General features: G+C 47.8%; 1 protein-coding gene across 1 annotated transcript in view; it reads right to left on the reverse strand.

Annotated features, from left to right (window-relative positions):
• LSP1 (lymphocyte specific protein 1) overlaps window positions 1–21,822 on the reverse strand; it is a 50,032-nt gene that overhangs the window by 7,992 nt on the left and 20,218 nt on the right. The window contains exons 2-10 of the mRNA XM_027651117.1: window positions 16,833–16,985; window positions 13,378–13,467; window positions 9,874–10,069; window positions 8,782–8,904; window positions 5,563–5,606; window positions 5,304–5,385; window positions 4,760–4,900; window positions 3,888–3,968; window positions 2,888–3,002 (exon numbers count right to left, since the gene is read on the reverse strand). Of these exons, the coding sequence (XP_027506918.1) occupies window positions 2,913–3,002; window positions 3,888–3,968; window positions 4,760–4,900; window positions 5,304–5,385; window positions 5,563–5,606; window positions 8,782–8,904; window positions 9,874–10,069; window positions 13,378–13,467; window positions 16,833–16,985 (1,000 nt within the window). The 3' untranslated portion in view covers window positions 2,888–2,912. The remainder of the gene's footprint in view (window positions 1–2,887; window positions 3,003–3,887; window positions 3,969–4,759; window positions 4,901–5,303; window positions 5,386–5,562; window positions 5,607–8,781; window positions 8,905–9,873; window positions 10,070–13,377; window positions 13,468–16,832; window positions 16,986–21,822) is intronic.

A 21,822-nucleotide genomic window follows, 5' to 3' on the forward strand; every position in this document is an offset into this window, starting at 1 on the left:
GCCAAACTGTGAAGAGACTTGGAAACAAAACAAAGAACCCCTTTTGCTTTTTTGAAGTCTTCCAATTTTGTAATGATGCTATAAGAGCAGCCCAGTTATCAAAACTTCACTTAAGTTTTCATTTTGCTGGTCTTATCCTCCCTATTTTGTAACCCCTTTCCTATTCAATGGGGGGGGGGGGGGGGGGAAAGATAGGACTTCTCCAATCTCCCCCCCCAGTTTTCCAAGAAAAAGCTGAAAAGAGGTAGGTTGGAAACACACCAGTAATCACAAGTGGATGCCAGGTAAGCCTCTGCAGGATAATTTAACGTTGCTGGGAGAGAAGGCTATAGAAAGAGATCCACACAGCAACACAAACACAGAAATCAAAGAGTGCTGTGTAAAACATGGAATGCCTAATGCAGATAAAGATGAGCAATAAACGGCACCTTACTGAAGCACAGTGGATGGATGCCTATGCTTAGCAATCAGCATGCACGAGATCCATAGAATTAACCTGAGAGAGAACAGCCAACATCAGTTACATTTGGGAGACAAAGTGAATCTGGCCAGAGAGGATGGTTTAAGAAGCAATTGTGCTTTAATCCAGCTTTTGTCCTGAAGCAAGGACAACCACCCAGAACAAACCAGCAACTCTCATCGAAGGCTTACATGTTTTGCATCTGCTGCACTTTCAACCAGGCTGCATCCACAAACCCAGCCCCACTGCACAGGGATGAAGGATGGAGAAATGCCATTGGGGAGAACGATTCCCCCAAACAGAAGGAAGGAAGCAAAGGAAGGCAGGTCTGGATGCACGGTTTAAGCCTTTTTACCCCAAAAGCAAAGGACAGAGACACACAGCAAGCATGGCAAGTTCTGCAGAGACAGACCCTGACATGAGAGTATCACAAAGGAGAGGACAGAGTCTTGTAAGGAACAGATTTTTCACCAATGGCTCTGCATTGGAAGTCAGTGCAGTGTGTCCCAGCCTGAGCTGCTGTGCTGAGCAAGGGAAGGTGGATGCTAACGGGCACAGAATTTGGTTCTTTTCAATGTCAACCAGCCTCAGGTAGAGGGCTAAGAGCCCAAACTGCCACTTAGAGAAAACCTCTTGCTCCAAAGGCTGCACTGAGGTCCTGCAGCTCAGGAAGGAAGGGGAGGAAGAAAAACTCTACCTGTGCTTAAGCAACTAGAAAGCTGATAAGGTGGTGTTAAGAAAGTGACACAGGGGTAATCCAGAAGGGTTTGGGAGCAAGAAGGCAATGACAAAGTGATCCAGAAGTACAGAAAAGGATGAACATAGTTCAGGGGTGGAGAGAAGCTGGGGAGCAGCGAGCTCACAGCATACCAAACAGCCAGCTAAAAACCTAAGAACAGAAACAAGCCAAGCTCCTTCAGCTATTGCAGTCATTTTGCTATTCACAGTAAAAAAAAAAACCAAACACACAACTTCCTTTGGAACAAACCCACAGTGCAAAAGTGTTGTGCCACAGCTGTTTGGAGTACTGGGTGGATCCTAGAGTACATGCCATGACAGTCCCTGCCCAGCATCCTTTCTTGAAAGGCAAAGACCAGAGTCAAAGGCACTTTCGTTTGAGCTGCTTAGAGAAGCTCAGGTAGGGCAAACAAGCCTGCTGACAACCTAGCAAAACCTGTTTGCTATAAAGAACTGAAGCTCAGTAGGCTCCCACCTGGTACACTGAAACAGACTTCTGGAAAATGAAGAGACTGATCAAAGAGGAGACCTTAAAATAGGTTTCTGAAAGTCACAGGCAGAGAAGTAAGCTGAGGATACAAGTTCTGTGGGCTAAAAACATATCTCCAGGCAGCCTTGAGTTTGTACTGCTGCTCTCAGAGTAGCATTCAAAAGGGTTTCTCCTCCAAATGGGCACTAAAAAACAAAACAAACAATATGCTGCACTCAGAAGGCATCTCCTTAAGGGGGGGAGGGTGGGGAAAGGAAGGAACACAGGTCCCAGAAGAATTCAGAAACAAAAGGTGTTTTGTAGCAGACAGAGCTATTTATAAGCTTGGCTAAGAAATAAAGCTTCTTTTTTTATAGTAGCAAAAAAGAGAATGAGCTTGTTTTCACCCTCAACAACTTCCTCTCCACTCATTGTGCCAGATGCTGCCCAGTTGGATCCAACTGGTTATCACCTCCCTCTGCACCATTCTTTCTTATTGATGCAATCCACTATCATCCGCTCAAGATAACACCAGAGTGTCTAGGAGCACAAACACAATAGGAACATGAGATCCAAAAGCCATTTCAAGAGAGCACAGAGACAGTAACTCAGCCCTGCCTTCCCCCTTGCTGCACATCAGAGAGTAGTTCTTCCTGCTCTGTTGGTCTACCCAGCACAACAGCTGTTCACATCCTCCCTGCTACAACCTTATTATGAACTCGTTCCAAGAGGCTACTGGAGCCATGAAAAGTTTTCCCCATAATTAATTCTGTAAATCTGGGAATTAGACCCCAGAAACACTTGAATTTCAGAAGTACATCAGCACCATGCTCAGACAGAATGACCTCCAAATATCTACTTCTCCTTGCAACATAAGAGAGCATAAAAAAAAGAGAGCTTATTGAGACTGTTCCTTTGAACTAGCAAAGGCAAACACATCTTCACCCAAACAGCAGCAGCTAAGGGACTTATCCTGAAGATTAAACTAACACAGGTATCCAACTTCCTATCAGCATCAGAAAGTCAGAGGCAAAAACAAACCCCTGCTGTGTACCCACACCGTTCCAGCTCAGACAGTCAGGCCCAGAGGAAGCAAGGCTCCAGATGTTCCCATACAGGACCCTCCAATTCACCCAAAGTGCAGCTGGCAGAAATAACCCAACATCCTGCCAGAAGAGTCCAGGACTTTGTTACATAGTGCAAGGTCATATCCCACCTACCTGGTTAATGAGTTCTCCAGGCATACTATTGCTCTGCAGTGTCATCTATCAACACCTTCTTGTACTGGCCATGGCCTGTTGCAACAAATTTATACTTTTTGCCAGAAGGAACGGACTGAACAGGAGAGAAAGAAAGAGCCAAAGTCAGCATTTCTCTCCATTAAATAGACAGTCAAGATCAAATAACTGAAGTCAGATGAGTATATGATACAGTTGTTTTTAATACCAAAAGTCTTGGAGACAGCCTGCTCTGTACTCCCTTCTGGCCCCTTCCACACAAGTTCTTTGCACAGATCCATCATCACTTTCTATAAGCACAGGATAACACAGCAAGCACAGGATGTGTAATAGGAAAGAGAAGATGCAATGCCAGGCATTGTGAGGGAAGACTCACGTCAGAGGCCAGACCCCCAAGCCAGGGTTGTTTTTACCCATGGCAAGAATTGGTTTTATTTACCATATACTGGCAGCTCCAAGCCAGGAACTGATAAGATACTTTGATTTTCCTCTCTCAGCCTGGAGAGTTTGAGCAGCTGCTCCTTGCTGCATTTTAAAAGACATTTCTACAAACATTCCCACAAAACACCAGATCTGTCTGCAAATGTTGATACTGCCTTAGGTTCAGTTCCACTTAGTTTTGCATGTTTTGTTTACTTGCAATACTAAAAAACATAACAAGAGCAAAGTAACTCAACATTTGCAGTTCCATTGAAGCCTAGAAGGCTGAGACTCCCAGCACATGGGCTGAGAACAAGCCATTCAAGAGACCTTACAGCATTACTGGATATAAAACTAATTTTTGCCCTTGTTTTCACTAGGGCTGAAGCAATAGTATTTCACTGTTAGGAAGAGCTCTTAGGTTTGCAATTGCTTTGATAGGTACAGGTAGCCCTTGTCCCTGTAAGAACATCATCATCTTCTCAATACTTCCAATCCAGCCAAGTGCTCTTCTGTTTTTCAGCAGAGCAAGTGCTCTCAATACTCACAGACAGTAGCTCACCTTGATATTGCTCTCAGGTTTGGGATTGCCCTTCTGTTCCCAAAGACTTCTTTTACTCACGATGTCTCCAGCCACGATATCCTGAGAAGATGATGTTCTCATTACCCTTCACTGCTAATGCTGCTGTACGTGCCTCTGTTTGTGTCCATTTCAAACCCACACATCTGACCTCCTTTTTTATTTATATCACATCATCTGACCTATAACAGCTGCAGCTAAAACCTATGATCCTGAAAACTTCTTCCTGTTCCCAGTATATATCCTATGTTTTCCTCTAAGTCTCTTCAATGAGAGTCTGAATCAGTTCCATGATGTTTATTTTCTTAAGTTTGCTAACTATTTAGGACACATTACCATCAAGCCTTCTTGAGTGGAAAGAATTTTGCTCACATATACACAGATTTGCAACCAATGTGTTACAGAATCAGCCTCAATCACAACAACCAGAAAGTGAAATCATTGAGAGCAATACATAATATTCTATGCGTTTTCCAAATTTACAAGATTTATCACCTTGGTACTAGATCAACTTTGTGCTCAATAACTGGAGCTCAGCCCAAGCCCCTGCAGAAGACAGATGCATTCTCCCCACCAGCCAATTTTATTCCCATTTCGAGTTGGAGCCTCAATCAGCATCACAGAGGCTTTCCTAGCTGCACCACCAAGGGACAACTGGGGACCCTAACACAGACAAATTGAATCTCCAAGGTAAGAGGCCTTGCAACCTGGTAGAAGAGATTGAATCTCTTGGGAGATGGTGAGCACCATGAACGAGCCACACCAACAGGCTAACACAGGAGCAATGCACATTGTGCCCAGGGGCCAGTCCCTCACCCCCTGCACAAGCAAGGCAAGTCCTCCACGTGCCGTACCTTACAAGCAGAGGGCTTCACAGCAGACTGAGTTGTGACTTCCCCAGACTCCCAGAGGCTTTTTGTGCTGGCTACCATCATGCTTGTGGTGGGAAGGTCAAGAGAGGGCTGCCGGACAGGTTTTGGAGCCTTTGTGGATGTCTGGAAAACAAATGGAGACACATCACCATTAAAGAGTGTGTTTTTACTTTTTTTTTTTTTAACCCCTGTAATTGGAGGTCCTCAGGGACGAGGGGCTATGAAAGGAGACTTGTAGAGTCTAACTAGTTCCTGTCAGAAACTTCCATCCTTTTAGCAGGGAACATAAGGAAACAAGGATGGGACAGCTTGCTAAAAAAAAAAAAAACAACCAAACAAACAAAAAAAACAAACCTACTTTGTGCTGTGAAGGGAGATACAGACAGGAGCAAGCAGCAACTCCTATCCAGAGGAGACAATTTAGTTGTCATCTCCCAGATGGTAAAGCTAAGAGGCACAGGAGGAGAGCAACACCAGGAAAGGGGGCTCCTTCAAGGGTGGGGACATAGACAACACAGCAGCCCACCTCAATAGCCTGTGTGTACTGCTCCAGCCTGTCATCAATCTTCGACACAGGGAGGGGAGGCTGAGTCTTCTTTATGCTGTTACTGGAGAGCAGAGGAGAGAAAAGGATTAATGTGTTCCCCCAGCACTTCAAGCAGAAGGGAGGATTCCAAGGGCCACAGGCACCCTGTCACTCCTGCCCTTCCCCACAGCAGGACCTGCTGGCAGCCTCCATTTGCAGGAAGTGACCTGCTTTACCCTGAGGTCAACCCTAGAAATACCTTTTCTGTATTGAGCGGTTCAGCGACTCAGTTCTGTCCGTGATCTGAAGTGGGAGAAAAAAAGACAAAGATATTACTTTTTTCTATGGACCCCAGATGAATGTAGTCACCCCAAAAGACCATTTTCTTTTCCCTGATCCCTCACCCATATTTTGGTTAAAAATGCCTCACTCAGTCCCATGTTCCCATACTGCTGAGAGACAGTGAGCATTCCCTTTCCTCCTCCTTTCCACAGCAGGTGAGCAGAATCTCAACCAGTTTCAGGGGCAAACCAACAATGTGCAGCTTAATTGACAGCTGAAGCAACAACCAAGACCATTTTCTCTACTCTCTCTGATGAGGGAGCAGGTTTCTCCCAGACACTTGATTCTCTAGCCAGACACAACAGAGAAAGCAGCAAGTGTGGAAAGACAAGGGGGAAAAATAGAGGCACTGCCAGCTACATCTGTGGAAGAAAAGCCAAGCATGGGAGCAGCACAGGCATGAGTTAGATCAGCTTAGACCAGAGAAGCACACAGACAGGGCAAGTCAGCACATGGAGCCACCTGCAAGGCAGCTCTTCATGTCAAGCCATTAGAAAGAGTTTTGCACCAGATGCTCCTGGGCAATAACTCTTTGGCCAAGACAGGAAGGCAAGCAAGCACTTCACAACCACTGCAGGAAAGGAAAGCCCAAATGTTGCTAAACATTGCAACTTTTTCATGCCCCAGAAAACAAGCATACAGAGAGAAAAATCACCTTGAAGTCAAAGGGGAGGCTTTCTTAACACCAGCTCCCACAGAGTCAAGGAGCAGCAATCAAGTAAAAAGGAGCCTTCTCCCCCTGTAAAACTGCTGCCTGTGCCACAGGAAACATCACCTACCAAGTTAGCAGATAAAAAACAGCACTGAATGATCCTTTTAAGATGCTTTCAGGAAATCAGTGCTAAATTCTAGCTAAACAGAAGACAAAACAGTGTCACATAGAAGACACATTTACCAGCTGTGCCAAAGAGCAGAAGGCCTATTAGAGAACAACTAAACAGTGCAACCCTGGCTAACAGAGATGACATGGGGAGAGCCACTCTGCAGGGTCCCAACACAGCAGCACAAGAGAAGCCCATAAGCCAGCTCTTTCTGCCAGGCAGGCTGCCTTGCCTGCTGCCAGCTCATTCCTTTCCTTTTTGTTACAGGAAGTGATGCTTGCCTCTGAGCTATGACTTCAGACTGGACTGACCATCCAGCTCATTGATGGGCAGGCTGCTACCTCATGGTGCATAACAGTAACCTGAAAGGGCAACCTGGCAGATCCCTGCCCATGTCTCTGCTTCTCACCACAAGTACATATCAAAAAGCCTTGAGAGTTGCAAACCACCCACAGGGGCTTCTGAAAGGTTGTAAACGAGCATCAGGTTAAACAGGGTTTTTCTAGAGGGGCCTAGAAAAAGCTATAGGTGACAGTATATCCCAGCATGACAGTCTAGGTAGAACAAACTTTCACTATGCTATTCAGAGACCACCTCCCCCTACTCTGTACGGCAATTCCTTGCAGCAAGAGTTGTGTATTTCTCTGGTCCAAAGCACTTTCTGTAGGTCAAAAGAAACCACAGTTTTTTACTCAGCCAACCTCAAAGTTCATGGCTCACAAGCAGCCTGGGACAAAAAAGGATTGGTACAAGGCTTCCCCCTTTCCACCATACACCTATTCAGCCCTTCAGGCCACGGTGGCCCTCTGAGCCCTGGACACCCCAGCCAATCACACTGCAATCCAACATCAGCCCACCCCAGATGTGTACCTAGCCTCCACCAGCCACAGCTGGCAAGGAAACACACTGCTGACTGCAGATGCTTTTGTCTTTCCACTACAAGCAGGGTTTCTGCTGAGCTTCCTGTGCCAAAACACCTTCTTGGTGGTCAACATGTTTAGTTCTTAGTGGTCACAAAGCCCTTCTGGTTAGGGTGTAAAGATCATCCTTCCTTTGGAAAGACTTCAAGTTCAGCTTTTTCCTGAACAGTTTTACATCCAGCTTAGCTTCAGGGTGAGCTCTGACATCATTATCATAAAACACAGACTGTATTTCTAAAAACCTTTCCCTGGACTAATCCTAGCAGCAGCAGTTAAGCTGAGGTTAAGAAGTTATGTGTGTTTTGAGGTTGTAATGACAGAAGTTTCATAAAAGTTGCTGAAAGTGTTTCCCACATTTCCCCACCAGTCCCATTCCAGGAATATGCTTTGGCTACCCCCACCCCACTTTTCAAACCTTACATAGCCTGCATCCAAACCCATCCTGTCTCCCCTCTTTTTATTTGATTATAAAAATGGTTTCTCCATTAAGAGCAAGAATCTGATGGTTGTAGATGATGAAACCTTCCTCTTGCAATCTATTTACTGACAAAAAAGTAAGTGCTCATACAATCATCCCTAGCCAGGAAATGCTGACTAATCAGCAAATAGCACAGATCTAAATGCAAAAAAGCAAAGATAATACCAACAGAAGATTAACAGGCTACACAGACTCCTCACTATTTCCCTCACTGCTACAATCAAAAAGCTTAGGGCTTACAAAGACAAAAGAACATTCAGTGCAGAATCACTTATCTGTATCTATTGTATTTAAAAGCACTCACACAGAACTGAGAATCTATAGGAAATGCAATGTAAGTCACAAGGTGCAAGTCAGGTGGCGCTAATAACAGAAGCTTCACAAGAGCATCAGTGCAGACAGATGTGATTGGGAAGGACACGATGCTTCAGAGATCAGGAATTCCAGTTTGTTTAAACAATTTAAGTCATACATTTTACTCCAAGTAAGACAGAGAAATGCTAGTGTTTCAGTTACTGGGGCTTTTTGTGGGGGTTTTTTTGGAACGGAAATTTCATTTTCTGATTGAGTTCTTGTATAGTCTTTAACAAATTCACAAGTTGAAAGCACAGACATCTTTCTTAGTATTACGATATTCCCTAGAGTCCTCAATGAACTTCAGACTTTCACAGTGATTGCCAAACACAGAGACTGTTACAGCCTTCAACAGCTCAAACAGGCAAAGTAGGAGGAGAGAAGGTGCACAACCATGGAAGATGAAGCAAACTGCTCAAGTAGTTAGTCCCAACCTGTAGCAGCACAGATAACACGATTTGCATCCCACATTGCCATAAGGCTGGGATCATTCTCCTCATCATTAGTTAGGTGCTCTATTACAATAGTTGCTGTGCCTTCAGAGGGGCCCCAGGAACACAAACCTTTGTGGAGCACACTGCAGTGTGGTCAGAGCACAGCTCCTCCTCTTCCAGGCTGGTAAGGCTTGGGGCCTTCTGGCGTTTCTCCGGTGTTTCTTCTTCCTCATTTCTTCTTCTCTTCTTTTCCTGAGTGCAGAAAATTAACAAGCCAGGAAGTGAGATGGTCAAACTGCTTATTATGCAACAACAGTGATTTTTCCTGTCTCCCAGGCTTCCTGCTCTTCACTAAACAAACATGAAAGTGCAGAAACTTTGAGTTCATATAATCTGATTTGGAAACATTCGGGAAGAAGCTCATGTATCATTTGGAAGGGAGGGCAGAAATCACAAATTTTGCAGGTTCAAGGTTCCCAAAAGGTATGAATAGGGGTCCTTGCGCCAGTTAATACAGACTTCTTACTCGACTGAGATAAGAAACCATGAATTTCTCATTTAGAGGCCACAAGGAGAGAGAGAGAAGCTGCCCTTAGAATGAAGGGCTGGAAGAGTCACACACGCTTCAAATGCAAAAATCATACCAGCCTCAGACAAAATCCTCAGTTAAAATCCATTTAGAACAAATGACATTTGAAGCTCAGCCACCCTAATGGACTTGCACACCACTCAAGTTCCAGCTTTGTCTCTGTCTCTCCTTAAAGAGAAATTATCAGAGCAATGAAAGAAAACCTCAGCTGGGAGCAACACAAGGCTAAGAGATCTATCAAGACAAAGTGCTATAAAAATGTGACAAAGGCTGGTGAGAGAAAAACAAGCAGTATAGTTTAGATTTGAGTTCTCCTTTAAAGCTATTCACTGCCACAGAAGTAGCTTCCCCCCTCAATATTGCAGGGACATGGCAAAACCACCACAAACTCTGGCAGCAAACACACCACCCTCACAAAAGGGCAGAGACTGCCTGCAGTGACCCCAAGAAGGCACATAGGCAAGAGTAGCAAAAGCCCCAGGTTATGCCATGAAAGCATATCTAATCCTCTAATGGCTCAGCACCCAGCAGCATAAGCAGTAATGGTGAACTAAGATCTGGGAGAGCAGCCCCCATACCAGCTCTCCCACCAGTCCTCTGGAAGAAAGTAAGTCAGCTCCTCCTGATCCCACCTCTTGCTTGGCTTGCTCCCCTTCCTCCTGCTCTTGGGCCTGTTCTTCCTCCTGACACAACCTTTCTTCCTCTTTGATAACCGCATTCTCCTCCCGGATCTCCTCCGGGCTTTCCCGATCCAGCTGAAGCTGCTCCAGTTTGCCTTCTGCTTCCCTCACACCACCATCCTCTTCTTCATAAGACTGTCGCGGAGACCTAGAGGTGGGGGAGAGATCAAAGAAGAAAAACACATCATTATGGGCCTACAGACACCATCAGGTACCTCAGACCTCTAGAAATCCAGTTTTACCACTTCCCCAAGCCTACAGGTTGCTGGGTATTCTACACCAGGGCTCACAGCCCAACATACAGGCACCCAGATGTAACAGCAGTCATGTCACACTCCCACACTTCAAATGTCCAAGACTCAGCTCAGCTAAGAGCTGTGGCAGAGCTGAAGGTATCTGCACATTACCAGCATCATGATGGGCAAGACCCATAGGAAAGCAGAGAGCTGCCCTCTGCTCAGACCCCTGGCAGAGGGCAGCTGCTCAGACCACTGCCACCATGATGTGGTGTTGGCTCAATTCCATGCTTGGCTACAGCTAAACTCCCAGGTGAACCAGCATGCCCTGTGGTCCTGCACACAGGACACAGATCAGATGCTGTCCCCACAGTTCCCAACATCAATTCAATGTGGGGCACCAAACACAGCCCTTCTCTGCCTAAACTCATCTTCCATGTTAACAGTCTTTTGCTGGAGAAGGATCCAACCAATGACAAATGGACATGCTTCTCAAGATTCCCCTTTTCTCTAGCTGAAACTAAACTGCAGGGCAAGGCTGCACAGCCACTCACCTGGAGGCTTTTCATTTGCAAGACACAGTGCTTTGCAAGCAGTGTTATATCTACACTTGATCCCAAGCCCCAGTTTTGCCCACTAGACTAAATTACACCTCTACTCACATCCCTCATCTCATAGCCCAGCAAAACACAGGAGTTCCACAGCAGATGGGGTTACCCCTTGGCTTAGGGGTTCAGGGGGAAGAAAAAAAAAAAAAAATCAATCAGGCTTGTACAACAGAATTCCTCCAGGTCTCTGAGGTTGCAAGAGGAGACCTAGGAGTATGTTTATGCAATTACTTTGCAAAAGCAGAGCAGCCCATGCCTTTGGGCACAGGGGCAGTGGGAATACAGAACCACCCCTGGCTCACAGCCGTGCCGTCTAGCTGTCCTCTGGCTGGGGAAAGTTCTCTCCTCCCACCCATTTCTTGGAAAATCACCTGGCTTGTGAGAGCAAGGCTAGAGAGCTGACTAGCAGGCAGCTGCCAAAGGGCAAGGCTGACTCACCACTTCTGCCTCACCAGCCAGTACCGAAACACAAAAACAAGTTCAAGCAAGACCTTTCCACCCACCCCCTTGCTGCTGGGAAGGCAGCTCACAGGTCAGCCACCATCCAACCCTCCACACTGACCACATGGAGAAAAAGATGACGCATGTCCTGGCTCGCTTGGCTGTTGGTGGGAGGATAACAAGTCAACAGGCTCTGAAGGCCCAGGAAACTAGCAGCTCTTCACCAGGACAGCAACAATGCCTGTAGCTCAAGTTAAAAATTAGGGCCAGCAGACACAATGCAGTCTGTAGAATGTCTTTTGGACCACAGCAATTTTGTATAGGGGGCAGGTAGGCTAGCACAGCTACACCTTCTTTCGTGCAGCTGATAGCATCAATTTCCCACCACAAAGCAGTGAACCAGAACCAAAAAGAAAATGTGTCTTAGCACCAAGGCCCTCAGGGGATGCAGGAGCTGTTTTAGCTCCATTCAACAGAGAGCAGCTGTCTCCATCCACTCATTCACAGCCACCACTCCAACAACCTTCACGTGAAAACCCAGAGTTTGTTCCATCTTCAGTTAAGCAGGAGAGAGAGGAGTTGGGAAACCCTGACCACAGCACTGGTTGTCCCAGCATGGGGAATCACAGACACACAGCCTACCTGTGCTCACACCACACTCCAAGCTTGTCCTTTGGATGAGGCAGGTCAGCAAGGGCAAAGTTCCTGAAGGAACTTTATAGGACACAGCCATCTGCTAGGAAGCAAGCCCAGCTTTTGCAAAAAGCCTGCTCCCAGCAGGCCTACAGGATCTGAGCCCCTTTAGCTGCCTCCAACTGGCCAGCCTTTAGCCAAGTGCCCATTCAGCTACAGCCCCTGCTTTTAAAGGACCACCTCCTGCTGATGGGCTTCACCTGCCATGAATACCATCCCCCCTGCTCAGCACCTTTCCGTCCTGCTACAGAATAAACACAAACATCACATAAAAACCCAGGGAGAAATTTCTGGAGATGATAATGCTAATTCCAGCTAATTCTCTTTTGAAAGCCAAGGAGGGAATAGCAGTAGCCTTTCTCTCCAGGCAAACTCTTTGCAAGGGGGGGCTGGAAAAAGAGGCAGCATGCTGAAAAGCACACGATTCCTAATTGCTCCCACAGATGTTATAATCAATGCTGCTCCTTGGAGGCAAGGTGCTTGAGCAGTGCTTGTGGGATCAGGGCTGCAAAGGTACAGCTTGCAAAGTGGTTTAGCCATGACATTTGGAAAAAAAAGTAACAAAACTGTGAGCTCTATTTATTTGTTCAGCAGTAAATATTAATCTTAAGCATTTTTTCAGTCATAGAATCATAGAATAGTTTGGGTTGGAAGGGACCTTTAAAGGTCATCTAGTCCAACTCCTCTGCAGTAAGTCGGGACATCTTCAATTAGATCAGGTTGCTCAGAGCCCCATCCAACTCAGCCCTGAATGTTTCCAGGATGAGGTATCCACCACCTCTCTGGGCAAAGAATTCTTTGGGGTAAAGAAGAGGTTATGTCAAAAATTCCCTACAAAATCAAGCTGCTAAGAGAGCTGAGTCACAGAGTTAATGAGCAGGTAGATGTTGTCCAAGGGAAACGGTTAAGGCAGAAGTTTGGTTCCATTCAGCAGGAGGGGAGTGATGGGAGATGGGAACTAAACAGCTAGCACATAGGCACTGCTCAGGGCTCTTTGCTTCTTGTTTTTCCCTGCTCAAAGAGGAGTCAAGCACAAAGTGGGCTGGGGCCATAACACCCACTATGTTGACATGAGCCAGGAAGCAGCAATAACTTAGAACAGCTTTTTAGGCTGGCCTGGATTATGTTAGAGGTCGTTTCAGCCCCTGCAACAGCTCAGGTGGCTTAAATCTGCTGTTGTCACTTCTCCAAACCCAGGTGTCCTGGCAGGCTGCCATTGCTTGGAGTTCAAAGCTCAATCCAAACATCCCCAAAGCTTGAGGCCATCCCTGGGCCATTCCCCCCAGCTAGCCCAAAGGGCAAGAGAGAGCATCTGTTCCAGCGGTGTGGGGCCTGTTCTGTCCTGCTGATGCTCAAGCCTCTGGCCTCATCCTTACACATCCTAGACTTGACCTCGGTTTGGTCACCCTTCCTCAGGGACACTTCTTTTGCTGGGCTCATTGGTACCCCTCCCCTGGGTTGATCTGTGTCCTACCCACCTCTGTTTGCGCTGCTCCAACTTCTGGGACCAGTCACTGAACCCCTCATCTTCCTCCAGCTCCGAAGTCCCAGATGGCTTAAAGTCATAGCTGAAACACCGCAAGAAGGAAAATTAGGATGAGAGGCATGCAAAAAGACCTAAACCTGGGCTGAAAGAGCCACAGCCTGACAGTGTCCTTCTCTCCTTCAACTATTCCATCTTCTTTCTTCTGGCTGCTCCTAAATCCCATTTGAAGCCTTATCCTCTGTTGCAGGAAAGATGCCTTTGCCATGTGCTCAGGAGCACCCTCGTACAATGGGGGGTCTCTTGAGGTATTATTGCATGATGGAGAGGAAGAAGCAGCAGTTCCGTATCTCCAGCAGGAGCACCCCACTTGCTGCTTGTCTCTGGGGCCATATGCAGGCAAAGGCAAGCAGCACATCAGAAACAAAAAGTCCATGGTTTTCATGTGCACTGAAGCTGGCCCTAGCTTGTTCACACCGGAGGTGTTTCAAACTCTGCTGATGCTTGTCCTATGCTTGTAGGGAGCCCCAGAGATAAGACATCAACAGGAGCTGGCCTGAACAGCTTGCTAGAACAGGAAAGCATGAAGATCCAAAGATTAGGACACTGGATCCTCACGTTCCCATACAGCTTTAAGCCAGTCACATGCACTTGCATGACTCCAGCTCCCCGCCTGTGCATATCCTGCTGCTGTGTGGAGCCACAGCCCTCCCAGGGCGCACAGCTGTCGGCACCAGATGTGGGCTGGCCTAGTACAGGGACTGTTGGGTTTTTCCTACTTCTTTCCTTGTGTTTCCAAGAAGACTCGCCTCCCAGTGAGGGGTCCTGGGTGGGAAAGCATCACGTTGCAAGCATCAGCCTGAGGAGATGGCTTTTGGGACTCAGGGCGATCACATTGCCTGGGAATGGGAATTAGGATGTGCAACTTGGAGATTAGTTTAGAACCCAGAGGTCCAAAATATGTAGTAAATGTGGGCAAGTCTTTTTTTTGCCTCTTAGGAGATGCCAGGAGATGCACAGCCTCCTCCATGACCCCAGTGGCTTGAAACATGAAGTAATTCTTCGAGATCTGGGAGTCTTACATTGAACTGACTGCAGGAGTCAAGGATTTACAAAACGTATGTGCTCTCACCAGGCTCATCAGGGAGAGAAGCAGGGAGTGCACAATGAAAATGGCTGCTCAAGCCACAAGACTGAGCACAGCCCAGCTCCTGCCATGCCTCAGCATGCCCTTGGACTGCCAAGCAATGATGCCACATAGGTCTAGGACACTGCAGCTTGGGCTGGGTTATTTTTTGCTGTGTGTGTAGTGGCCGCTTGTGGGTCCCCCAGGATAACACCCAGAAAATTTGATGCAGAATCAGGACAGGGCAACAAATCTGCTGAGTCACTGGTCAGGGCTTCAGGCAAGCTGGAGTGCTGATGGTGTCCAAGGCAGAATCATTCCAGTATTTGTGGCCCTGGTCACAAATGTGTGTTTGGGCTATCAGAAAAACTCCCAGGGAGCAAGGGAGACTGCCTGAATGCTCTCAGAAAACTGGTTGCATCCCTGTGCCCCTCTGCAAACACAGCCCCAGGAGAAGCATCAAGCCAGCACAGCCCCAACGCCACCACTTTAGCTGATGTCCATCCCTCTGGCTCCCAAGGACACACCTGTCTTTCCTGCAAACCTGCTGGTTTGCATGGTACTTCTGGTTTTCTTTAGTGGGGAGAAGGAAGAACAGGAGATTCACTCTGTCCGTTTGGTGCAAGGAAATGCCAAGGGTTGGTTTGAACTAAAAGGAGCAACAGCGTAAGTCCCAGCATGGGAAGAGCCAAGGGAAGGAGGGGCCAGTATTTACACAAGAGAGAACAAAGCTTTTCAGAAGATTAACAGCCAGGGCTGACCCCAGCCGCATGAACAAGCCCAGGTGGCTGTCAGCAGCCATAAACAAGACCAGGGAATGGCCAGAGAAGAAGAAACATCCTTTTGGTTGAGCCTGGCCCAGCAAGCTTAAACATCATGGAGCAGGGACCAAAACCCTTCATTTTACGAGTTCTTCTTGTCATTGCCTGCTTAAGCACTCAATTAAATCTGGGTAACACCAATGGTCCTGTGGGATCTGCAGCGTGTCTGTGCCCATGCCAATGGGACCAGAGCCTGCAAGCTGGGTTACTGGGGCTGCTGCACACTGCTCTGGGCCCGAGGCTGCTCACAGCATCTCCCAGCAAAGCAGAGACCAGAGATCCTGTCTGCTGTTTTAAAGACCTTTACAAATTATTTTCCAGCTCCCACGTGAAGGGGGGTTTGGAAAAGCCAGTGATTATTATTACTGTCCAGATCTTCTGTTTGCTTTTAGAGCAGACTGCAGTGGTTTTGTCTGCAGAATATCACCGTGTGTATTTCCACAAAAGATTGTGAAGGTGCTCTGCAGTGCTTTCAGACAAAAAAAAAAAGGAAAAAAAGAAAAGAAGTCCTGCATAATTTTGAAAGTATCTAAGAAAAAAAAGATCTTTTAATGGAAAAAGAATAGATTTTTATAAATAACTTTTGCTATTTTTCCAATAAAATGAAACTGTTGCTTCTCTCTGACTATATCCCCATATAACTTTTCCATTGAGTTCAATATATTTAGAAATAAGTTGAACGCATAAATAGTGGGAAGACTGAGGTCTTTGAGACAAGAGTTTGACAACTCAGAGAGCAGACTGCTTTTTATGCTAGTCCCAGTGCTGCCACAGCATCTGGGCTTCTGAACCATGGACATGGGTAGGATGCTGTGGTGGGATGCTGGGGATGTCATCCTATCCCTTCTCCAGGTGTTTCCTCTTTGACAGTAGATAACTCAGCATCTCCATAAATGCCTCCTGAGCTACTTCCATTTAGGACCTGCCCCATTAAAGCACAAAGTTAGTTTTAATCCTCGGAACTGTGAACTGCACCAGGTCGGGGGCTGCTCATGCTCCCAGTGCTGGGGCAGCATCCTCCAAGGGAGGAGTGGGGAGCCCAGCCAGGATAGGTGACTGCTTGCTCAGGCACCAGCACTGTGATCTGCTCGGGGTTGTGCATCACATCCTCAGGTACGTGTCCGTTTTTGCACGTATCAGGAACCTCCATTACTTTCGGTGTAGGATGATTCACAAGTTGAAATTTAACCAGGCACTGAAATCACTGGCAATGAAGACTCCCTGCCAGAGCTCAGCCTTGCCCAGGCTGTCCCAGTGTAAACACTCAGGGCCGTAAAACACCCAGCCTCCAGCCAAAATAAAAAGAGCAAAGCATGGCTTCTGTGTTTTTCTGCCCAAACAAGAAAACACACTATTTGCTAGTGTGGGCTAGGTCCCCAACCTAAACCTATTAGAGAACTTCCCCATCTCCTCAAGCCACTCCAAACAACTGAGACACACGTGCTGTGCACGCAGGAGGGTTTTGCTGCAAGGAGAAAGTGTAAGAATACGGGTATTTCTTACTGGTTTTCCTGTGCTGGACTCGCGCTCTCCGAGCAGGAGACAGTCCCATTCAAGCCCTCTTCTGCCTGGGATCTCAGCTGCTTCTCCCGCTCCCGCCGCCGCCGCTCTCTTGCAGCCTCCTCCTCATCTTCCACGCTCCACTGTGCTGTCAGCCTGCCAAGAAAGAGGGAAAACCCACCCTTAATGCCATCAGGCAGTGCCTGTGAAACCCGGTAATAACCCTCTGAGATATATGGGCTCCCCCCAGCAAACAGGAGGCTTCTGCAGAGGAGTGCTCCCATCATGAGCGGAGCCCTTCAAAGTGGCATCCTCACCTCCATCAGCAGAGCTCCTCACTGGGACTGATGGATGTGCAAGGATAAGGTGGGACACATGGACTAGGAGAGGGGTGCAGAAAAGCCTGGAAGTCTCTCCAAGGAAGATGTGGTGCATATCCCCTTCCTTCCAGACCAGCCATCTTCCTGCAGGCTGGAAGCCCACTGTGAAGCACCATTCCCTGCAAAAACAGCTTTGCACCCCAGGAGGGGTTTGTAAAGGGTCTTGCAGTGCTGCAAGATATTTAACATCCCTGTCTCAAGCTTTGGCCCAGGACAGGAAAGATCTGCGTGCTGGGGGTGAGTTTCCTCAAGCAGTTTAGCTGCTCCTGCCTGACCAGGAGCCAAGTACTGGAGGGCAGCAGCTATGTCCTGCTCTGCCCAGCCTGGCTTCCTTCCACCCCTTCAGAGAAGCAAAACCTGCCTTGGCTTCCCCCAGACATATCATCTGCTGAATAATAATGCCTCTGTCAGCAGAATGGCCTCTTACATCCCCAAGGAAGCAATGCCACATTCCTCCTCTGGTCATAATGCCAGTCCAGTCACTCCCCACATGGGATCAGCTCCTGCTCCACCACCGGCAGCACCAGCTGAGCCGCAGGCAGAAAGGGACATACTGCCATGGGATGGTCACCATTCACCCAAAGGGCCTGTGATGGCAGCTGGAGCTGGCCAGGTCTGACTCGTGGTACCTGGGGCCGATGCTGGGGCAGATGCTTCCTCACGCCACTCACCCCGGCTCAGCCACGTCCAAAACAGACCATGAAGGCTGTTTCCCCTGGTGTTTGCAAACCTATTTACAGAAATGCTCTTGAGGCAAGGCATACACATGGGAGTCAAGAAGGCGATCTCCCACCAGCAGCAGGATCCAGCCCAAACTGAACTTCCCCTCCTCAGGCATGCCCTGAGGACTGCAGTCCCCATAGGATGAACCTGCTCAATAGGAGATACAGTGCAACATAGTTCAGATGGGGGCAAAGAGCTTGTGGAAAGGAAAAGGGAAAAAAAAACCAGAAATGCCTTAGTTGAGACTTGTTTCAGCCCAGTTTGAGTGAATGAGGAACAGGTTTCAGCTGACCCCAGAAGTGCCACTCTGCCAGCCTGCCTGGGTTTGCCCATAGTCTGGACTAGCAACCATGTGAAAGGGCCTCACTTCACCACGGGTCTCACTGAAATGCTGTTTTCATTTGAGGTTCAGGACAGATACCTCCCTCTACCAGCAATGGGAGGCAAAAAAAGCCCATTGGGATTAATTGATAGATTTTGTTCAGGAAAAATTTGGCCTTTCTAATTACATTATGAACCTTGGTAGCCTTTCCAGGGAGACTCCCTCGGAGCCTATTTTACTCTGCAGTGGCAGCAGGACTGTTGAGCTTAGCCCCAGCAGCATCCCTTCCCGCAGTGGTCCCACCACCGGCCAGTCAGGAAGCTGGGGATGACCCTAAATCACTGCCCTCTTGAACTCCCACCTGCCCTAAGGCAGCAGAGCCAGGATGTGGAGCCCCATGTAGAAAAGTTGCCCATCCCTGCTGCGCCCGTGGGGGAACAGGGAAAAAAGCAAATCCCAGGACTAGCCCAAGAAAATGCTCCACTGCTGTGTAGTTACTGCCTGCCTTATTTTGGGTGGGGTCTTTTTGCAAGAAGCAAATTCAGCTCTTTCCCCTTTTACTCCCTCATCGCCCCTTGCCACCTTCTTCTCCATAGGGAACAACGTGGACCTAGACCACAGCCTGGGCTCCCCTCCTCCCTTCCCTACTCATCCCACACTCCTATTTATTATTTTTCCTCAGGTTCCCATAGAAACCCTTGTCTGTGGGCCTGGCAGGAAGCCACCGTGTTGTTGTTTTTTTTTTTTTTTTAATATATAAATGAAGTCATTCATTAAACTCTGCCATGATCTCCCTCCCTTGTGCGACAGCTCCAGATAGTCTCCAATTCAGAAAGGCTGTTAACCCCCTGTCTCCCATATCGCCCCAGTTACAAGAAGCAAGGTCCATGTTTATGCCAGAACAAGTTAGATTTCAATTAAAATCCTTCACCTCCTCCTACAGCTCCTTGGGAAGCTGCTGCAGAGGCAGTGCTGCACGAACCCTCCCAGCTTGCCCAGGGTGCCCAGGGGAGCTTGGAGGGGGGTACCCTCTGAAGCATATGAGCTTTCCACACTGTGAGAGCAACGTTGGTTGGCAGCCCTCTCCCTTTCCCAGTTGGATGTGACTAACTCTCTCCCCATGACCTCACCGGCTCGCTATTCTGTCCCTGCATCCTTCAAACAAGCTGAGGACAGAGCTGGGGGCGACTGTTTTGGGGAGAAGGATTTTTCTGCAAAAGCAGGGAAATAACTTTCCCAGTTCCCAGTTCCCTTTGCCCAGCTTCCAGGTTGTCCGCCACTGTGCTGTGCTGGGATGTGGCTCAGACACAGTGAGCATCCTGGTGGGGCTGCAATGCTGGGAGCACCATGCCTCTGCTCAGCAGTAAGGACTGCAGATAAAGCCCCCACCAAGCCCCCACTCACTCTGCCTTCAGGAATACCAGCACTCTCTAGCAAACACCTAAAACCAGTTTATTTGCAGATTCTGAGCTCTCTCTCATGCTCAAACAGGCTGGTGGTGGAGTGAGGTTTAATAAGTGATGCTTTGGGGTTCAGTAATCGCACCAAGAAGCAGAGGAAAAAGGATGATTACTTTTTGACTGACCTAGCAGCACAAATATTTGTCTTTAATGAAAAACAAACAAACCAAAACAAAACAAAAAACACAAGCAAATGACAAACTAAGCCTTGCATTTGTTTTTGTGTTTGGGTCAGCTACAGGGGTTTGTTGGACCCCAGACAAATGCGCCATTCCAATTTGGACAAGCACAAGTGTGAGCAGGGGGTCAGCTGTTAAATTGCCTTTCGAAGCAAAAAGGTGGAAAGATTTAATTTCCAAACGGTTCCATTTTCTAAGAAGAGGCCATGGTTTTCCGTTTGCTCTAATTGTTCACGATCACATTCAGCAGCTCAACATGCTCAGCCCACTGTGATATTTCACAACCATCTTTCCCACTTCTAGAAATAATTACTCAGTGCTTCAGGATGAGGCTGATCCCACGTATCTCTGCTTTCACCCCCAGCCAACACTTTTCCAGGTTGATCTCAGGCTGGGGAGGTTTGGAGAAGAAGCAGACTCATAGCTGCCAGTGGGACCAAGAGCTCTCAACTTCATTTCACCCATCACAGGATAGGGAAATGGAAAGCAAGACAACTTGAAGCTTGAAGAATTGCAAGATGAGCTAGAGTGTGCTACACTCCGGCATCCAGCCACTTACCTTTATAAAACCCCTATATAGAGGGATTTTCATGCAATGTGAAAAGAAATTCACCCCCTCACGCAAACTTTAGGGTGAGTGGAGAAGGGATGAGGAAGGGTACAGAGACCTCTTTGTGGCCCCAGCAGCCTGGAGCTGCAGCAAGACTTGCTCCAGCAAGACCTCATCACAAGACTGGGTCATTTCTCTTACACAGTCCCTACAACTCCGCCAACAGCTTTTGAAAGGTCATGATTGAGTCAAACACACTTTGTGGAAGGGACTTAACTCTTCCTGAGGAGGTGAGGAGTTCCAGCAGGTCTAAAGATGAACTGAAAGCACCCTGGTTCAGCTTTGGCCACAGAGTCACTGCTTGCCAGGCATTTGGGATGCTCAGGCTTCTGCTCTGCTTGGGGCCAGCTGCCCATTTCAGATCCAGCTCTTGACTTCACCTCGCTCTGGACCCCCAGCCAAAGGAGGAGTTTTGTTTCTGTTTGCACTACAAAACACCTCTTTTTGCAGAACAGCATTACAGGCACCCAAGCCCTGGCCTCACTGTTCCACATGGCCACAAACACCAGCTCCAGACAAGCCAGCATTGCTGGAAAGGTCACGTTTCCATTGGGCAATTCCTCACCAGCGCTAGAGAAGATTATAATATTCAGGCAAGGGAAATTTCTGGCACCAGATGAGCTGTGTTTAAGGGAAACTCTGCAGACTCAAGGAGTCTTTTGCATGGTTGACAGCTCAAAGGAAGCTTTGCTGGCCCAAACCCAACCTTCAGCACTAAAGCTAATTCCAGAAAGGAAAATCAAATGCCTCCCAGAGGCTTTGGGCTTTGCAGACCTGTGCCAGAAAAACTCAAGAACCCTCTACCCGCACACTGGACATTCCTGTCTCCTGAGCTCGCTGGGTTATCAGGCCAGGAGAGTGTTGACTTTGGTTGCTGCGTCTGTTGGGTAGGTTGCCCCCAGAGCCAGGGTTCACGAGGGAAAAGGTTTCAGGAACAGGATTTAGGAGGAGCCACATGCAGCCCTGGCATGACAGCTGGTGTTTCCCAGAAGATACATTGCCCCACCACCTGTGAATAAAACAGTGTCCATCACCACTGAAAGAATCACCTGCAAGTGATGGGGCTACATGAATTAGAGACAAACTGGGAAGAACAGCCCTACTTCCCCCGGCAGCCATCCCGTCGGCTGCTCTGTTGAGAGTAGGGGAAAGGAAGATGCCAGAAACTGATGCACGGGACCTTCCCCTTCCATGTAATCCACCACAGCCTGTGTTGCCTTGTCACAGTGCCAGATACAATATCAGTGCAGAATATGGACTAGGACTGTGAACAAGTTCATCCTGCTGCCGAGTAGAGCTGCCAGGCTTTATTTAATATT

The sequence above is a fragment of the Corapipo altera genome, unplaced genomic scaffold, assembly GCF_003945725.1.
Source record: "Corapipo altera isolate COAL_440 unplaced genomic scaffold, ASM394572v1 78, whole genome shotgun sequence".
NCBI lineage: Eukaryota > Metazoa > Chordata > Aves > Passeriformes > Pipridae > Corapipo > Corapipo altera.